At 36.7% G+C, this 19,988-nt stretch overlaps 1 protein-coding gene and 1 long non-coding RNA gene across 4 annotated transcripts; one reads left to right on the top strand and one right to left on the bottom strand.

The window, feature by feature from the left end:
- Positions 1-2,012: 2,012 nt before the first annotated feature.
- LOC309490244 (GTPase IMAP family member 8-like) lies at positions 2,013-11,773 on the bottom strand. Of its 3 annotated transcripts, XM_082159307.1 has the most exons (4): positions 11,363-11,687; positions 10,461-10,493; positions 4,179-5,069; positions 2,013-3,717 (listed from the first exon to the last, which is right to left on the bottom strand). In XM_082159307.1, the coding sequence occupies exons 1-4, from the start codon at positions 11,463-11,465 to the stop codon at positions 2,933-2,935; spliced, it is 1,812 nt and encodes a 603-aa protein (XP_082015433.1). In that variant the 5' UTR covers positions 11,466-11,687; the 3' UTR covers positions 2,013-2,932. The 3 variants fall into 3 exon arrangements, with proteins under 3 accessions (XP_082015433.1, XP_082015435.1, XP_082015434.1); XM_082159309.1 differs by lacking the exons at positions 10,461-10,493; positions 11,363-11,687 and adding an exon at positions 11,694-11,773; XM_082159308.1 differs by lacking the exon at positions 10,461-10,493.
- Positions 5,834-6,885, top strand: LOC309492804. The gene is made up of 2 exons (XR_014203713.1): positions 5,834-5,879; positions 5,934-6,885. It is a non-coding gene; the product is annotated as an uncharacterized lncRNA (long non-coding RNA).
- Positions 11,774-19,988: the final 8,215 nt, after the last annotated feature.

Raw genomic sequence — 19,988 nt, 5'->3', positions numbered from 1 at the left:
CTGATCACAACACTTGAGAATGATCACTGACACCTGTCATCATCCAATCACAGTCCCCCCCCCCCCCCCCCGCTCACATGCATCAGTATACGTTAAGTAAATGCGCCAATTCCTCCACACACACAAACAAAAAGAACGCTGTTCAATCGATTTGGTATGTGGATTAAACTGCAAATATGTATAAACCTGCAAAAAAGAAAAGATTGTGCAGCTACAATAAAAATTGGGAAGTAAAAAATATGTGTATTAAGCCCATCAGCGGTGACTCAACAAAAGCCTTCTGTACTTTATGTCGCAGGGAATTTTCAGTTGCCCATGGAGGTGAGAATGACTTAACTAAACATGCTTCCACAGAAATCCACAAGAAGACCACACAGTTCATCACAGGCGCGAGTTTTATCCCGTGCCTGCGTGAAAGCTGCTCAAACTTTGTTTGGCTTGGACCCGCCATTGCTAACCAGCAAAACGCTGGTTAACAGCGTTCCTCAAACCCCCTACTCCTTAAACTTTCTTTGTATTCTTTTCAAACAATTTTTAACCCCAAAACAGGGACCGTGTAAAAAGAAAGAAAGAAAGAATAGACTCACTCGCACCACAGCACTCTCAGGCACACACGCTGACTCCGCCCACTCTCTCACAGCATCCGCTCAGAGAGAGAGAGAGAGAGAGAGAGAGAGAGAGAGAGAGAGATCAGCTAAACAAGTCTATTACCTGCATCTGATATAGCATTCATTCTTCAGGTCGATGTCCATCATGGCTGGACTGGCCATTGGGCATACCGGGCATTTTCCCGGTGGGCCGACGTGCTTTTTGGGCCGATACATCTCATACTCATATACATAATTATTTATTTATTTTTTACGGCCCATAAAATTTGTACATCGGCGGCCCATTCGTTTAGTCAAAGTGTTCATTTTTTTCAAATCGGGCCGCCGATTTCTACAAAGTCAGTGTTCATTTTTTTTTTCTGACAGACCAGCCCATGAAACACGTAGATCAGCGGCCCATTGGTAGACTCTTAACTACATTTAAACTACAGTTAAACTCTTAACTACATTTCAACAGCAATGGTAAGATATATATATAGCCGCTCTGGAGAAAACCATGATGGCAATGTCCAGCTCTCGTATAATGGTGTAAATGCAGGCGGGTCAATAATATTGTTGAATATTAGCAGACACTGTAAAATGTGTCAAAATATATGTTTTCTGCCCTTCATCAGCTCCAGTGATGATGATGATAGTGAGGAGGATCAGGAGAGAGATGAGAAAGTGTAGAGCCTGCGGTAAGCAGAACTACTTTCAAAACACTTAAACTATGTCATGATCGAGTGTAGGAACCCATAACCCAGTTACAGATCATTTCCACATCTGCATAGTTGACGATTACCGCAATTCACTAGAAATTTAATGAGAGGCGTTTGTAAACCATGTTTTCCCGCCAAAATAAAAGCTTGATGCAGTTTGCGTCAAAATGGCGAGGTCCACCCACCACAGTTTTACCAAAAATCCTGTAAGAAACACTGGTATTGCTATGCCATTGCAGCTTATAGCTTGTTTTAGGATTCATCACTGTGGAGTATAGTTCAACTGTATTAATAAATGTCAAATTTGTACTTATTTCATCTGTTAACTCTCACTCGTTCCTATACTCACTCATTATATGGCATTAGTGGTTTTAATGAATAGGAGTTGGTATGCATACTGTATAATTAAGGGCGTGCAGAGATGGGCGGTGTTTATGATCATAGTGGGCCGGTCTGGGCCAAAATGCCCGGGCCGATTTTTTGTCCCAGTCCAGCCCTGATGTCCATAATATTATATCCAAAATATCAGTTTGAATGGAAAGCGATATGTTCATCTTTGTCCTTCCCATGACAGCACTAAAATAACTTCCTTGTTCTGACTCACTCATTAAGGCTAAAAAAAAAATTGCTTCCATCTAATGGCGTAATAATGTAACTGTCACTTAAGTCCATATCACAATCCTTTCTCAATACCAAATACAGCGTATTATTTATATAAGATACTATTTATTGAACAACAATATTTTAATTAACAACAATAGCGATTATAAAATACAATAGGAAATAAACACAAGCAAACAATTCAGTCAAACGTACAAACATCACTCTAGTACAGGATTTAAGTGAAATATAGCCTAACTACAGAGTTATGAAACTTAATTCTCCCCTTTAACCAAAATTGATATGCTCAGGAACAAGTAATAGATTAATAATACCAAAGATCGCCTGTTTGATATACCCCCAAATTATTATATCTCAAGTTTAACCACTATCTACATAAGAGCCAGCGGCAAATTCCCGAAGGACTGGCCGAGATGAGGCTGTTCTCTGCGGGGGCATGAGCGCTGAACGGCCGGGAGCTCACGTCTGAGAAAGCGTCTCAACAGTTTGTAAAATAGGCACTATGATTATATATATTAGGCACATATTTGAGGTCTAAATAACTACATTCTCACCTAAAAACTCTTAACTACATTCCAAAAACAATGGTAAGATATATATATAGCCGCTCTGGAGAAAACCATGATGGCAATGTCCAGCTCTCGTATAATGGTGTAAATGCAGGCGGGTCAATAATATTGTTGAATATTAAACCCAACTTAGAAACGGTGAGAGTGCTGTTACTGGGTGAATATCGCATGGCTGGAAAAGGCTCTCAGCCAATCAGATTCGAGAACCAGAAAGAACTGTTGTATATATAAAAAAAGTAAATGTATTGAATGTGTTTATATAGAAATTACTTTTACTCTATAAAATAGCACTTTTGTTAAGGAAGAAAATGAGAGATATATTTTCAGGTTTTTACAATCCAATAATCCAATTCTCATCAAATCTTTCAGTGAACGGAATTAGACATTAGTATATGAAGATTTGGCCTTTGTTTTTCAATCAGATTAACTATGGCTCTTATTTTCCTTTTGTTATTGCTAATGTTGCTATTGCTGCTGCTATTCCTGTTGCTGCTGCCCTTGCCCCTCCTACCCCTCCTAGCATTGCCCCTCCTACTACCACCACCCCTCCTCCTATCACTGTTAGTGCTGTTTGCAGATTGTCTCTCAGATTTTGGTTAAAAGCCTCTTGTTCAATCCTTCTCTGGGCCTCTTCAAATCTCTCATTAGTGTAGTGCTGTCCTCCATTGATCCTCACCATTTCATCAATCTTCTTCAGCAGTTCTGTGACCTGAGAGCGATTACTCATGTCTTTGTTGTTGAATGAGTGAAATCTGCCACCGCACTCATCAACAAGAGCCTTGAGATCATTACTTTCACTGATATATTCATCTAATGAAAGCCCCTTCAGATGATCAGTGTGAGTGAACAGAATGATGGTGTGATGAGAAGCTTTTTCTCCAAAGTTTTCCTGGATCCATGTCACTGTTTTCTTCTCTTCTTCTGTGAATCTCACATCCAGTCTGATGACCAGCAGAAACACATGAGGACCAGGAGCAGACATGTAGAAGCACTTCAGAATCTCTTTCTTTAGTTCTTCTTCACTCATTGACGTATCATATAGTCCTGGAGTGTCGATCACTGAGATGGTTTTATCCTCCTCCACTGCAGTCACATGTCTTTGACACTGTCGAGTAACAGACTTAGCGGAAAAACCTTGATTAAACACAATGTTGCCGATGATGGTGTTTCCTGTTGAACTCTTTCCTGATCCAGTTTTACCCAACAGCACAATCCTCAGATCTGATAAAGAGAGAGGAATGTAAAATGTTATTTACACTTTAAGAATTATAATAACTTAGCATTTTGTCTTTGCTCAATAGGGCCCTTTACTCAGTGGGCCTTAAGATGACTTAAAATGACTAAAGATAAGATAGAACAAGTATATAAAATAAGTTAATTAACATTATCTTAATTTACCCCCTCAACAATTATTTTCTCATCAAAGAACCAGGGTTGCAATTGTTTTGAAAAACCTGGATATGTTGTACGAGGTCAGCTAATTTTAGTAATGGTAAACCTTTAGGATAATTCATGGCCAGGTATTGGTGGTTCTTTGCCTCAATATCATGCTTTTTTGTTTGCCTCCAATTAATGCACACCGAGCCATAGCTTATCACTTTACATGTATATCATTGACCTGTTTTTACATGAAAATCTTTCAGAATTAAAAGAAATAAAACCACAAATGGCTAAATATTTACCCAATTTTATAAGCGAACTTTCTCTAGCAATCTTCTGTATCAGTCCTTCCATCTCTTCCTGACTCTCCACCCGTTTCCTGAGATCTCCCTGGCCTGCAGAATCCTTCTCTCTCAGATTCAGTTTGAGTCCACTGCTGTCCTCACTAACATCCTCTTGCTTTCTCTCATTGTCTCCTGTCATTCTGTCTTTTTTATATTTGTATTTAATTTCTCCCGCTGGATTTATCTCTCTCTTCTGCTCTTGCAACTCCCTCTTGTCCTGTTTTTTCTTCACTTCTTGTTTCATTTCCTCCTTCTTCGGGTAGATCTTATGGCTGTAGTTCTGTCCTCCATTGTTCTTCACCATTTCATCAATACTCTTTAAGAGCATTTGGATCTGGTAGGGATCACATTCACTTCTGCTGTTTATCACATGATATCTTTCCTCAAAGTAGTTCAGCAGCGCTTTAATATTTTCACTCTCAATGATTTGAATCCATTCTTTACTGGATATTTTTTCTCTTCCAATAAACAGCACCATAGTGAACCTCATAGCTTGAGCCCCAAAGTTCTCCAGGATTTGCTCCACAACGTTCCTCTGCTCCTCTATGCAAGTCTCCAGGTTGATGATGAGCAGGAACGCATGAGGAACAGGAGCAGAGAGATACAGGCTCTTCATCATCTGCTTCTGCAGCTCTTCATCAGTCAGTTGAGGGTTGAAGAATCCTGGAGTGTCGATGATGGAGATGTTTCTGTCTTCTACTCTTCCTCTCTGTATCTCACTCTCTCTGGTTCTGCTTTCTTTAAATGCCTCTCGACCCAGTATTGCATTTGCTGTTGGACTCTTTCCAGCGCCAGAGACTCCCAGCAGCACAATCCTCAGATCGATTACATCATGTTGTTCATCAGGCTCTGTGAAAGAGAACGTTTTTTGAAAGAATTAAGATTAAGTTTAAGAATAAGTTTGCTTTCATCTAATTATAAAATTACCTTTAATCATGTTGACAAAACCATACAGTCATTTTATATTTAATTACAATGCTTTAGTCTATGTTTTCTGATTGAGTGTTATCTGCTCATTTTAGTGGGAACATAAATGTTGATCTGTCCAAATTTAACAGTCATTTGAGCGTTAAAACAGCCATGTTGATCTGCTTTATCAATGCAGAAATGTTTTCTGAAAACAACTGCAATTACTGAAAAAGAATCATCTTAATAAAGTCAATGATCAAGAGCCCAACTAAAGCAAACACTAATCACCATAATGGTGACATCAAACTAAACATTTTCAACTAAACATCAACATCTAAACCTCAGTTAATTCTCAATAAGAACTTCTGTAGACGTCTGACAGAAATAAAGTAAATCTGGTTAGTAATAAGTGAAGCTGGTAATGCTGTTTGTGGAGTTGTGTAATCCTCCTCTGCTGAGATCTTCACAGATTTAATGTCTTCTTTTATCTTCAGTTGATTTCATCTAAGACTGTGACTAGGGCTGGATGATTAATCGAAAAGTAATCGAAACCGAAATTCAGAGCCTGTAACCGACGTAATTTTACCAAGTCGGTTATTTCGGTTTTTTAATCCTATTAATATTTCCGCCTACTGTGTGTGTACTTTCCCCTTAAAACATATTACCGCGTGAGTCACTTGACTCCGCCCCGTCCCTGAACGCGCGTCTATTTCGCTTCAAACGCTCGCTTACGCGCGTCCTATTCGCTTTGTTTGGACGCGCGAATGGATTCAAAATGTTTAAGCGTAGAACTAGACGCGATAGACGCGAATTTGACGCTCTATTCGCGTTTGCTGTGAACGCAGCATAATGAACAGGCTGCGATGTCAAGATTGCAATGCTGGAATGTGTGTGTCAGAGAGAGAGAGGCACGGGCGCGATCGAACAGTGGAAACATAAAAACATCATTCGTCATTATAACATCAACGTCAATTTGTTCATACGGGACATCATTAAAACTGCTAAGTGTTCAGCCTACTTATATTTGTGTAAAACATTGTGCTTTTGTCAAACTGTAAACTCTTGTCAAACTGTAACCTACAACTGTCACCCAACCAAAATCACACACACTGTGTACATTTTTTTAAATCAAATTATCAAAAAGCAAAAATGATCTCATCTTTTGGACATTCATCATATTGCATTGGTTTTCATTTCTTGTCCTAAAACAGAGCACTAATCTTTTTATTTTTAAGTTACACATTCTACATTGATTAAAAAATTAAATCAAATGTTTTTAATGGTAGTATTATTTTATACAGAAATAAATTATTTATAATTCAGATGAGAAGTTAAAGTTAATTTAAATTTTAAGGAAACAAATATATTGATCTGAAATATAGCAAATTAATTTTAAATTCATTCAGGTTACCAAACATATCTCAAGGCCTTTTGAATAAAGGGTGGCAGTCTTTCATTATCAACTGTTGTTGTGGATATACTGGAGAAGTATTTGTTCTCCATTTGAGTGAGATGTTTTTATGTGGCTAATTGAGGAAAGTGCTTCCATATATTTTATTATTAGTAGTATTAGTTCAAGAATAAAATAAAGATATCGGATTGATATCGGTATCGGCAAATAGCCAAAGCTGCGGCATCGGTATCGTATCGGAAGTGAAAAAGTGGTATCGGGACATCCCTAACTCTTTCATTAGAAAAAATAACCGTGAACGTATTTACAGTATAAGCCTTGCCAGTGACATAGGATTTTTTTTTTTTAAATAATCGTTCAATAATCGTAATCGAGGTAACTTGTTTGATTAATTGCGATTATGATTTTAGCCAAAATCGTCCAGCCCTAACTGTGACTGAAGAAAGTTGTAGTTTTTCTTATTATTTCTCTTTTGAATGATTGAAAGAATGTTTCAGGAACATCATACTAACCTTAAATAACATTCTAGTAAATTGGAGGAAACTGGACATTTCTATGTTCTTGGAATGTTACAAATGAACGTTTCTAGAATGATGAATTGTTAATCAAAATATAATTGAAAGAACGTAGAGTGCTTTTAAGATACTTTACTTTAGACAAAATGCATTTCTGGCCAGCAAGTTCAGTTAGTTCCTTGTTTCTGTTTGTGATCGTCAAGCACACTTAATTTTACTATTTATCATGTTTCTTGATAAATGCATACTAATTTTAAGCTTATTTAACGTTATTGCATCTATACAGTAGGTATGTTATGCATTTACTTTGTGCTTTGTCGAAATTAACATGGTGTAAGAAGAAAATACACAAAAATCTTCTGCCTACTAATAAATACAAATAATATCACATTTAATGTTAAATCTTTCAAAAAAAAATGGAGACATACAGCATTTCATTCCTTTCAGGAACAGCTGGTAAACACTGAACTAGTGTAATAACATAATTGCAAGTATATTTGTCCCTTACACGTCCTTATACAGAGGTGATGTAATGTGCCTTCTGCTAGTTCTTCATCGTTCCAGTGAAAATTTAAATTACTGTTAATAACTAAAAGGTAATGTATGATACAAGATAAGTCGTTACCAGACTGAATTCACATACACATTCTGGTTATTTTCAGCTGAGTTGAAGATTACCAGACTAACGTGTGTGTTTGGAAGAGATCTAAGTTATCTGGATGTAATACACTATATTTGCTACAAAACGTTGATCTGACAGTATCAGGTTGAAAAGTGTTTACAGTCAGCACGATATGGCTTGCAGAAGTCTGCAGTCATGGGTTCAGTGGAAGGCAGTTGTATAAGAGGATATGAGTGTGGCTGATGCAATACTTGCAGTGAAATTTAGCAGGACTTCCATCTACTGGACATAGTACGTAACGCTTTCAAATTAACTAGTGCATCACTATTAATAAATTCATCCATTTTCTCCTTTACATGAATGTGACTGATGCACACACATTATCACATCATTTGGAGCATCAGTTAGGGCATCTAAACAAATTAATTTTCCCACCACTGTGGCCAGCAAATAAATAGGATAAATAAGTAAAATAAGAGTGGTCGTGCCACCTAAACTGCGCCCCTGGGTTCTAGAAGAGCTCCACTCAGCACATCCAGGTGTAGTGAGGATGAAGAGCTTGGCACGCAGTTATGTTTGGTGGCATAGACTCTCAAATTGAGCTCCAGGACAAATCTTGCCACTCCTGTCAGAACGTACAAAAAGAGCCTGGGCTAGCACCTCTACACACTTGGATGTGGCACTCCAGTCCTTGGGGAAAGGATACATGTGGACTTTGCAGGTCCATTTGAAGGACATATGTACTTGGTCGCTGTGGAAGCACATTCTAAGTGGCCTGAAGTGCATATCATGGACAGCACCACTGCCAGCATGACCATTCAAGTGCTCAGGGGCCTTTTTAGGCGCTATGGCATTCCACACATCCTTGTGAGTGACAACGGACCTCAATTCTGTGCTGAAGAATTCAGTGCATTCCTGAAGTCCAATGGAGTCAAACACATCCACTCAGCACCATATCATCCTGCCACCAATGGCTTGGCCGAAAGGTTTGTGCAGACGTTCAAACATGTCTTAAATGCGTCCAAAGGCACAGCACGTGTGCGTCAGAGACTTGATTCCTTTCTACTGACATACCGAAACACCCCTCATGCAACAACAAAAGAAACACCGGCTATGTTGTTCCTCGGCTATGCTGCGCTCTCAACTGGATTGCCTGAAACCCAGTGTTGCTGGAGCAGTACACAGGTCCAGGGACGTGCACAGAGGGGTTGCTTAGGTTGCCCAAGCAACTGCCCATATGCCCTTCTCAACTCACATTGCCCTTCCAAGGGAAAAAAAATTTAAAATAAAAAAATCGTACAATGGATGCAGAATTTCACGTAGGCCTAGATAAAAAAATTATAATAATAAATAAATTAAATTAAATTAAATAAATCGCAAAACCTCATTCACGGGGTCTGCCCTTTTTTCAGGTCAGAGCAACTGCCCCTCAAAATTCTCAGACGCTATCCTGTAAGGATCACAAAACCACCAGTACGTTACCGTGATGAGTGAACAGTGATAAGTTAACAGAAGGTTGTAGTACAGTTTGAGTTGTGGGACATATTGTTTTCAACATACAAGTTATACAGAAAGTAAGATAACTCCTTATTTTTATAAAAAAAAAAAAAAAAACCTGTACAAATGTATCTCTTATGTTGTGCACGGTAAAGTGTATCATTTAGGTTGTGTTAAAGAAAATATATTTTGTGTTAATGGACACCCTATCTTATGGCGCTTTTCCACTACACAGTACCAGCTCGCCTCGGCTCGGCTCGACTCGACTCGGCTCGGTTTGGTTTTCCACTGTGTAAAAGTTGTACCTGTACCTGCTTCCAGGTACTTTTTTTCGTACCACCTCCGGCGCGGTTCTGAGCGAGCTGAGGCGATACTAAAATGTGACGTGAAAACACAGCAGACTGCTGATTGGTCAGAGAGAATCGTCACTATTCACTGCGTCATCATTGCACGCGCCAGACGGAGTATCCTGAATAAAAAACAGCAAAAACAAAAACAAAAACATCCAAAAACAGCATACACTCGATTTCCTCCATTGTCCTGTGTGTGTGGGTAGCGGGTGTATCTCGCGCGTCTCGCGTAAAAGATTAAGTCACGGCAGTTTCCTGCGGCGTCGCTATGACGACCAGGTACTATTGTGGAGGTACTATCTGCAATGGAAAACGGAGTGAAAAGCGAGCCGAGTCGAGTCGAGTCGAGTCGAGTTGAGCTGGTACTGGTAATGGAAAAGCGCCATTAGTGGAGAGGAAATGTTATTATGGAGCTAAATGTTGTGCTATATGAAGAGTGACCACTAGGGCGCATCAGTGTTCTGTAAGTGGTGGAGTTCTCGGATGTAAATAAACCAGTTGATGAAGAAGTGAGTAAACCAGCTAAAATGCGTGTGAGTGTTGCTCTGTGTGCGAATATAGAATTGTTTATATAAAGACATTAGGAAGCAGCAAAACAGTAGGGATATATGGGTAAGGACTACATTTTGGGAAAGGAATGTTATTCCAGGATCAACAAAATATGTTGATCCAGGAACATGTGTTACTTGGCAAAATCACGGTGACCGTGCAGGTCATTCACTTTTTCTGCATTTTACTTCTGCACTAGCATAATCATTTACTAATGTCCTCATATGTCACATATTAACATACAAGACAAACAGAAAACCAAACAAAAACATTTAAAGATTCCTCACATGAGAAGGGAAAAATCAAACACTGACCAACTCTGAAATGCTAAATCAGTAAACTGATAAAAGTTTCACAGTAAAGAGTCAAATCATTTAATGGACTTACTGTTGAGAAGATGAAAATCTGGACTACTACTGCCTACCACACACACACACACACACACACACACACACACACACACACACACACACTGTTAGAGTATCTGGCGAACATTAGGTATATCAGAAAACAAGCTTTTTCACTGATGGATTAAAATAGAACATGACAGAAAATAACACAAATATCCCAAAATCTGTTTACAGCTGCAGACCTCTTGATCTTCTATTATTCATATGTGCCTATCTGTGTTTGCGTTTATTTATTAATGTTATTTAGTGCATGGTTTTGATCTAATTTTAAATGAATGTTTAAGAGGAAAAGAGCAACTTGATTGTCAGAATCATAAAGAACATATTAGATGTTACTGAAGATTTCATCCATTTAAAACAAGGCCTGATATATTTCTGTGCCCTTTTTTTAGGCAAACAATGATTTTAATATTTTGTTTTTTAAGTGGCAGCGATATTACAAAAACACTCAGTGCCAATGCATTATGTTTGCTTCCAATTTATGTTAAAAAGTCAGTAAATGTTAATGCAACCTGCGTGTGCAGGGGCGTAGCACAAGATCCCCGGTAGAAATATAGCCAGTCCTGATGGGCTTGTTGGTTGTTCCTCAACCCTATATCTCCCTCTATATCTAATTTGAGATATTATAGCCTATTCATTTAAAATTAAACATGTTTTAAATTAGGCTATTATAATGGTGTGTTGTATGCAAACAGCGTTTTTTTCAGTTTGTCTATTTAGCCTTTACCTCAGATTACATGCAACTTTATAACCAAATGATTATCTGAAAGTTTAGTTCTGCTCTTTCAATGGGTTGTCTCGGTTCATTTTAGCACTAACGATCGCGGAGATATTCAAGCAGTTTAGCACTGTAGATTTCGTGTTCTAGTTTGTACTCACCTTTCTTTGAAAAGAATTGTTTCCCCTCATTTTGTTTTCTTGCCTTCTCCTGTCTTTCCTTTCTTTTTTGGTGGCCTGATTTGGCTTTATTTGAGAAAGACATTTCTACAGCAGAAGTTTGCGCTCCACTAGATGCTCAAAACAAAATGCGTGTCGAATGGACTAAACCATTTGGCGCATTATCAAGGGGTGGCTCGTTCTTAAACGCCCCTTGAAATGCATAATTCATAAATAAATCATTGCTTAAGCAGGAAGAGATTTGATTCTGACATATAATAGACACGTTTAACATGTTAATATTTTACATATTTTGTTGTTAATCAAACCTTACCAGCACTCTTCGCCATTTTGTGTTTAACGTGGACACGGACAGAACCGAAAGTTAAAAAAGAAAAAGAGCACGAAACGAAACTAACGGTCATTCATGACAGTCTGAGGACACCAGCGCCACGATAACAGTCACATACTATGGAACGCCGTTGGGGACAATACCTATTATATGCAACGCGTGAAATTTGGACGCATTAACACGCACAGTTTGTACGCGTCTTTTTGGTCCGTATAAACGCGCGCTTTTTGAGCGGGGTAAAGTTAGTTTTAGGTTCGATATTCGCCAGACATTCACATAGGCTGATTTAGGGACCGTCTGCAAATTCAGCCCACAGTGCAAACCGAAGTCCACTAATTAATGTTTTTGTTTTGTTTTGTGTGTTCAAAAGGTTGTAGTTGTTCATAGTGACGACTCTGGCTTACTACATATGATATTTTGCCAATAGCTTCCTTAATGTACGTACAGTACACAAATATTAATATAAAATATTATAATATTTCACATATAGTGTTTTTTCCTGCTTTAATGGTTGTAGTAATTCCCTAGTGACCAGACTGACTTACTACAGGTGAAATTTTAACAATACTTCCCTTACTGTATGTACAGTACACAAATATGAATGTGATTATATTACTGTAATTCACCTAAAGTATTTTTTTTTTCATGTTTCAAAGGTTGTAGTAATTCCCTAGTGACCAGACTGACTTAATACAGGTGAATTTTTGACCATACCTCCCTTACTGTACATAGAGTACAAACATATTAATATGAAAATATTACTGTAATTCACCTATAGTGTTTTTTTTCAAGTTTCAAAGGTTGTAGTAATTCCATAAGGACCAGACTGACTTACTACAGGTGAAATTTTGACCATACCTCCCTTACTGTATGTACAGTACACACATATTGACAATAAAATATTACTGTAATTCACCTATAGTGTTTTTTTTCAAGTTTCAAAGGTTGTAGTAATTCCATAAGGACCAGACTGACTTACTACAGGTGAAATTTTGACCATACCTCCCTTACTGTATGTAAAGTACACACATATTGACAATAAAACATTACTGTAATTCACCCTAAAGTGTTTTTTCATGTTTCAAAGATTGTAGTAATTCCCTAGGGACCAGACTGACTTACTACAGGTGCAATTTTGACCATACCTCCCTTACTGTACGTACAGTACACAAATATTGACAATAAAATATTACTGTAATTCACCCTAAAGTGTTTTTTTTTTCATGTTTCAAAGATTGTAGTAATTCCCTAGGGACCAGACTGACTTACTACAAGTGCAATTTTGACCATACCTCCCTTACTGTACGTACAGTACACAAATATTGACAATAAAATATTACTGTAATTCACCCTAAAGTGTTTTTTTCATGTTTCAAAGGTTGTAGTAATTCCCTAGGGACCAGACTGACTTACTACAGGTGCAATTTTGACCATACCTCCCTTACTGTACGTACAGTACACACAGATTGACAATAAAATATTACTGTAATTCACCCTAAAGTGTTTTTTTTTAAGTTTCAAAGGTTGTAGTAATTCCCTAGGGACCAGACTGACTTACTACAGGTGCAATTTTGACCATACCTCCCTTACTGTACGTACAGTACACACAGATTGACAATAAAATATTACTGTAATTCACCCTAAAGTGTTTTTTTTTAAGTTTCAAAGGTTGTAGTAATTCCCTAGTGACCAGACTGACTTACTACAGGTGAAATTTTGACCATACCTCCCTTACTGTATGTACAGTACACAAATATTGACAATAAAATATTACTGTAATTCACCCTAAAGTGTTTTTTCATGTTTCAAAGGTTGTAGTAATTCCCTAGTGACCAGACTGACTTACTACAGGTGAAATGTTGACCATACCTCCCTTACTGTATGTACAGTAAACAAATATTGACAATAAAATATTACTGTAATTCACCCTAAAGTGTTTTTTCATGTTTCAAAGGTTGTAGTAATTCCCTAGTGACCAGACTGACTTACTACAGGTGAAATGTTGACCATACCTCCCTTACTGTATGTACAGAACACACATATTGACAATAAAATATTACTGTAATTCACCCTAAATTGTTTTTTCATGTTTCAAAGGTTGTACTAATTCCCTAGTGACCAGACTGACTTACTACAGGTGAAATTTTGACCATACCTCCCTTACTGTATGTACAGTACACACATATTGACAATAAAATATTACTGTAATTCACCCTAAAGTGTTTGTTCATGTTTCAAAGGTTGTAGTAATTCCCTAGTGACCAGACTGACTTACTACAGGTGAAATTTTGACCATACCTCCCTTACTGTATGTACAGTACACAAATATTGACAATAAAATATTACTATAATTCACCCTTTAAGTGTTTTTTCATGTTTCAAAGGTTGTTGTAATTACATAGTGACCAGACTGACTTACTACAGGTGAAATTTTGACCATACCGCCCTTACTGTACGTACAGTACACAAATATTGACAATAAAATATTACTGTAATTCACGTTAAAGTGTTTTTTTTTTCTTGTTTCAAAGGTTGTAGTAATTCCCTAGTGACCAGACTGACTTACTACAGGTGAAATTTTGACCATACCTCCCTTACTGTACGTACAGTACACATATTGATATTAAAATGTTACTGTAATTCACCTATAGTGGTTTTTCTCAAGTTTCAAAGGTTGTAGTAATTCCATAGGGACCAGACTGACTTACTACAGGTGAAATTTTGACCATACCACCCTTACTGTACGTACAGTACACAAATATTGACAATAAAATATTACTGTAATTCACGTTAACGTTTTTTTTTTTCTTGTTTCAAAGGTTGTAGTAATTCCCTAGTGACCAGACTGACTTACTACAGGTGAAATTTTGACCATACCTCCCTTACTGTACGTACAGTACACATATTGATATTAAAAAGTTACTGTAATTCACCTATAGTGGTTTTTCTCAAGTTTCAAAGGTTGTAGTAATTCCATAGGGACCAGACTGACTTACTACAGGTGAAATTTTGATCATACCTCCCTTACTGTACGTACAGTACACACAGATTGACAATAAAATATTACTGTAATTCACCCTAAAGTGTTTTTTTTTAAGTTTCAAAGGTTGTAGTAATTCCCTAGGGACCAGACTGACTTACTACAGGTGCAATTTTGACCATACCTCCCTTACTGTACGTACAGTACACACAGATTGACAATAAAATATTACTGTAATTCACCCTAAAGTGTTTTTTTTTAAGTTTCAAAGGTTGTAGTAATTCCCTAGTGACCAGACTGACTTACTACAGGTGAAATTTTGACCATACCTCCCTTACTGTATGTACAGTACACAAATATTGACAATAAAATATTACTGTAATTCACCCTAAAGTGTTTTTTCATGTTTCAAAGGTTGTAGTAATTCCCTAGTGACCAGACTGACTTACTACAGGTGAAATGTTGACCATACCTCCCTTACTGTATGTACAGTAAACAAATATTGACAATAAAATATTACTGTAATTCACCCTAAAGTGTTTTTTCATGTTTCAAAGGTTGTAGTAATTCCCTAGTGACCAGACTGACTTACTACAGGTGAAATGTTGACCATACCTCCCTTACTGTATGTACAGAACACACATATTGACAATAAAATATTACTGTAATTCACCCTAAATTGTTTTTTCATGTTTCAAAGGTTGTACTAATTCCCTAGTGACCAGACTGACTTACTACAGGTGAAATTTTGACCATACCTCCCTTACTGTATGTACAGTACACACATATTGACAATAAAATATTACTGTAATTCACCCTAAAGTGTTTGTTCATGTTTCAAAGGTTGTAGTAATTCCCTAGTGACCAGACTGACTTACTACAGGTGAAATTTTGACCATACCTCCCTTACTGTATGTACAGTACACAAATATTGACAATAAAATATTACTATAATTCACCCTTTAAGTGTTTTTTCATGTTTCAAAGGTTGTTGTAATTACATAGTGACCAGACTGACTTACTACAGGTGAAATTTTGACCATACCGCCCTTACTGTACGTACAGTACACAAATATTGACAATAAAATATTACTGTAATTCACGTTAAAGTGGTTTTTTTTTCTTGTTTCAAAGGTTGTAGTAATTCCCTAGTGACCAGACTGACTTACTACAGGTGAAATTTTGACCATACCTCCCTTACTGTACGTACAGTACACATATTGATATTAAAATGTTACTGTAATTCACCTATAGTGGTTTTTCTCAAGTTTCAAAGGTTGTAGTAATTCCATAGGGACCAGACTGACTTACTACAGGTGAAATTTTGACCATACCGCCCTTACTGTACGTACAGTACACAAATATTGACAATAAAATATTACTGTAATTCACGTTAAAGTTTTTTTTTTTCTTGTTTCAAAGGTTGTAGTAATTCCCTAGTGACCAGACTGACTTACTACAGGTGAAATTTTGACCATACCTCCCTTACTGTACGTACAGTACACATATTGATATTAAAATGTTACTGTAATTCACCTATAGTGGTTTTTCTCAAGTTTCAAAGGTTGTAGTAATTCCATAGGGACCAGACTGACTTACTACAGGTGAAATTTTGATCATACCTCCCTTACTGTACGTACAGTACACAAATATTGACAATAAAATATTACTGTAATTCACCCTAAAGTGTTTGTTCATGTTTCAAAGGTTGTAGTAATTCCCTAGTGACCAGACTGACTTACTACAGGTGAAATTTTGACCATACCTCCCTTACTGTATGTACAGTACACAAATATTGACAATAAAATATTACTGTAATTCACCCTAAAGTGTTTTTTCATGTTTCAAAGGTTGTAGTAATTACATAGTGACCAGACTGACTTACTACAGGTGAAATTTTGACCATACCGCCCTTACTGTACGTACAGTACACAAATATTGACAATAAAATATTACTGTAATTCACGTTAAAGTGTTTTTTTTTCTTGTTTCAAAGGTTGTAGTAATTCCCTAGTGACCAGACTGACTTACTACAGGTGAAATTTTGACCATACCTCCCTTACTGTACGTACAGTACACATATTGATATTAAAATGTTACTGTAATTCACCTATAGTGGTTTTTCTCAAGTTTCAAAGGTTGTAGTAATTCCATAGGGACCAGACTGACTTACTACAGGTGAAATTTTGATCATACCTCCCTTACTGTACGTACAGTACACACATATTGACAATAAAATATTACTGTAATTCACCCTAAAGTGTTTGTTCATGTTTCAAAGGTTGTAGTAATTCCCTAGTGACCAGACTGACTTACTACAGGTGAAATTTTGACCATACCTCCCTTACTGTATGTACAGTACACAAATATTGACAATAAAATATTACTGTAATTCACCCTAAAGTGTTTTTTCATGTTTCAAAGGTTGTAGTAATTACATAGTGACCAGACTGACTTACTACAGGTGAAATTTTGATCATACCTCCCTTACTGTACGTACAGTACACAAATATTGACAATAAAATATAACTGTAATTCACCCTAAAGTGTTTTTTCATGTTTCAAAGGTTGTAGTAATTCCCTAGTGACCAGACTGACTTACTACAGGTGAAACTTTGACCATACCTCCCTTACTGTACATACAGTACAAACATATTGATATGAAAATATTACTGTAATTCACCTCTAGTGGGTTTTTTCAAGTTTCAAAGGTTGTAGTAATTCCATAGGGACCAGACTGGCTTACTACAGGTGAAATTTTGACCATACCTCCCTTACTGTACATACAGTACACACATATTGACAATAAAATATTACTGTAATTCACCCTAAAGTGTTTTTTCATGTTTCAAAGGTTGTAGTAATTCCCTAGGGACCACACTGACTTACTACAGGTGCAATTTTGACCATACCTCCCTTACTGTATGTACAGTACACACATATTGACAATAAAATATTACTGTAATTCACCCTAAAGTGTTTGTTCAGGTTTCAAAGGTTGTAGTAATTCCCTAGGGACCAGACTGACTTACTACAGGTGAAATTTTGACCATACCTCCCTTACTGTATGTACAGTACACACATATTGACAATAAAATATTACTGTAATTCACCCTAAAGTGTTTGTTCATGTTTCAAAGGTTGTAGTAATTCCCTAGGGACCAGACTGACTTACTACAGGTGAAATTTCGACCATACCTCCCTTACTGTACGTACAGTACACAAATATTGACAATAAAATATTACTGTAATTCACCCTAAAGTGTTTTTTCATGTTTCAAAGGTTGTAGTAATTACATAGTGACCAGACTGACTTACTACAGGTGACATTTTGACCATACCGCCCTTACTGTACGTACAGTACACAAATATTGACAATAAAATATTACTATAATTCACGTTAAAGTGTTTTTTTCTTGTTTCAAATGTTGTAGTAATTCCCTAGTGACCAGACTGACTTACTACAGGTGAAATTTTGACCATACCTCCCTTACTGTATGTACAGTACACAAATATTGACAATAAAATATTACTGTAATTCACCCTAAAGTGTTTTTTCATGTTTCAAAGGTTGTAGTAATTACATAGTGACCAGACTGACTTACTACAGGTGAAATTTTGATCATACCTCCCTTACTGTACGTACAGTACACAAATATTGACAATAAAATATAACTGTAATTCACCCTAAAGTGTTTTTTCATGTTTCAAAGGTTGTAGTAATTCCCTAGTGACCAGACTGACTTACTACAGGTGAAACTTTGACCATACCTCCCTTACTGTACATACAGTACAAACATATTGATATGAAAATATTACTGTAATTCACCTCTAGTGGGTTTTTTCAAGTTTCAAAGGTTGTAGTAATTCCATAGGGACCAGACTGGCTTACTACAGGTGAAATTTTGACCATACCTCCCTTACTGTACATACAGTACACACATATTGACAATAAAATATTACTGTAATTCACCCTAAAGTGTTTTTTCATGTTTCAAAGGTTGTAGTAATTCCCTAGGGACCACACTGACTTACTACAGGTGCAATTTTGACCATACCTCCCTTACTGTATGTACAGTACACACATATTGACAATAAAATATTACTGTAATTCACCCTAAAGTGTTTGTTCAGGTTTCAAAGGTTGTAGTAATTCCCTAGGGACCAGACTGACTTACTACAGGTGAAATTTTGACCATACCTCCCTTACTGTATGTACAGTACACACATATTGACAATAAAATATTACTGTAATTCACCCTAAAGTGTTTGTTCATGTTTCAAAGGTTGTAGTAATTCCCTAGGGACCAGACTGACTTACTACAGGTGAAATTTCGACCATACCTCCCTTACTGTACGTACAGTACACAAATATTGACAATAAAATATTACTGTAATTCACCCTAAAGTGTTTTTTCATGTTTCAAAGGTTGTAGTAATTACATAGTGACCAGACTGACTTACTACAGGTGAAATTTTGACCATACCGCCCTTACTGTACGTACAGTACACAAATATTGACAATAAAATATTACTATAATTCACGTTAAAGTGTTTTTTTCTTGTTTCAAATGTTGTAGTAATTCCCTAGTGACCAGACTGACTTACTACAGGTGAAATTTTGACCATACCTCCCTTACTGTATGTACAGTACACAAATATTGACAATAAAATATTACTGTAATTCACCCTAAAGTGTTTTTTCATGTTTCAAAGGTTGTAGTAATTACATAGTGACCAGACTGACTTACTACAGGTGAAATTTTGACCATACCGCCCTTACTGTACGTACAGTACACAAATATTGACAATAAAATATTACTGTAATTCACGTTAAAGTGTTTTTTTTTCTTGTTTCAAAGGTTGTAGTAATTCCCTAGTGACCAGACTGACTTACTACAGGTGAAACTTTGACCATACCTCCCTTACTGTACTTACAGTACACACATATTGACAATAAAATATTACTGTAATTCACCCGAAAGTGTTTTTTCATGTTTCAAAGGTTGTAGTAATTACATATTGACCAGACTGACTTACTACAGGTGAAATTTTGACCATACCTCCCTTACTGTATGTACAGTACACACATATTGACAATAAAACATTACTGTAATTCACGTTAAAGTGTTTTTTCATGTTTCAAAGGTTGTAGTAATTCCCTAGGGACCAGACTGACTTACTACAGGTGAAATTTTGACCATACCTCCCTTACTGTACGTACAGTACACATATTGATATGAAAATATTACTGTAATTCACCCTAAAGTGTTTTTTCATGTTTCAAAGGTTGTAGT

Source organism: Leuciscus leuciscus, assembly GCF_965113295.1.
Source record: "Leuciscus leuciscus genome assembly, chromosome: 1".
NCBI lineage: Eukaryota > Metazoa > Chordata > Actinopteri > Cypriniformes > Leuciscidae > Leuciscus > Leuciscus leuciscus.
The sequence above is the reverse complement of the archived record's forward strand: the minus strand, read 5'-3'. Positions and strand labels throughout refer to the sequence as shown.

Coding starts and splice junctions, on each gene's coding strand:
- LOC309490244 (XM_082159307.1), bottom strand. CDS start 11,465: ATGTCTTTCTCAAATAAAGCCAAATCAGGCCACCAAAAAAGAAAGGAA. Junction 5,070..10,460: donor AGATTTTCATCTTCTCAACA/GTAAGTCCATTA, acceptor TCTCTTTCACAG/AGCCTGATGAACAACATGAT. Junction 3,718..4,178: donor AAGTTCGCTTATAAAATTGG/GTAAATATTTAG, acceptor TCTCTTTATCAG/ATCTGAGGATTGTGCTGTTG.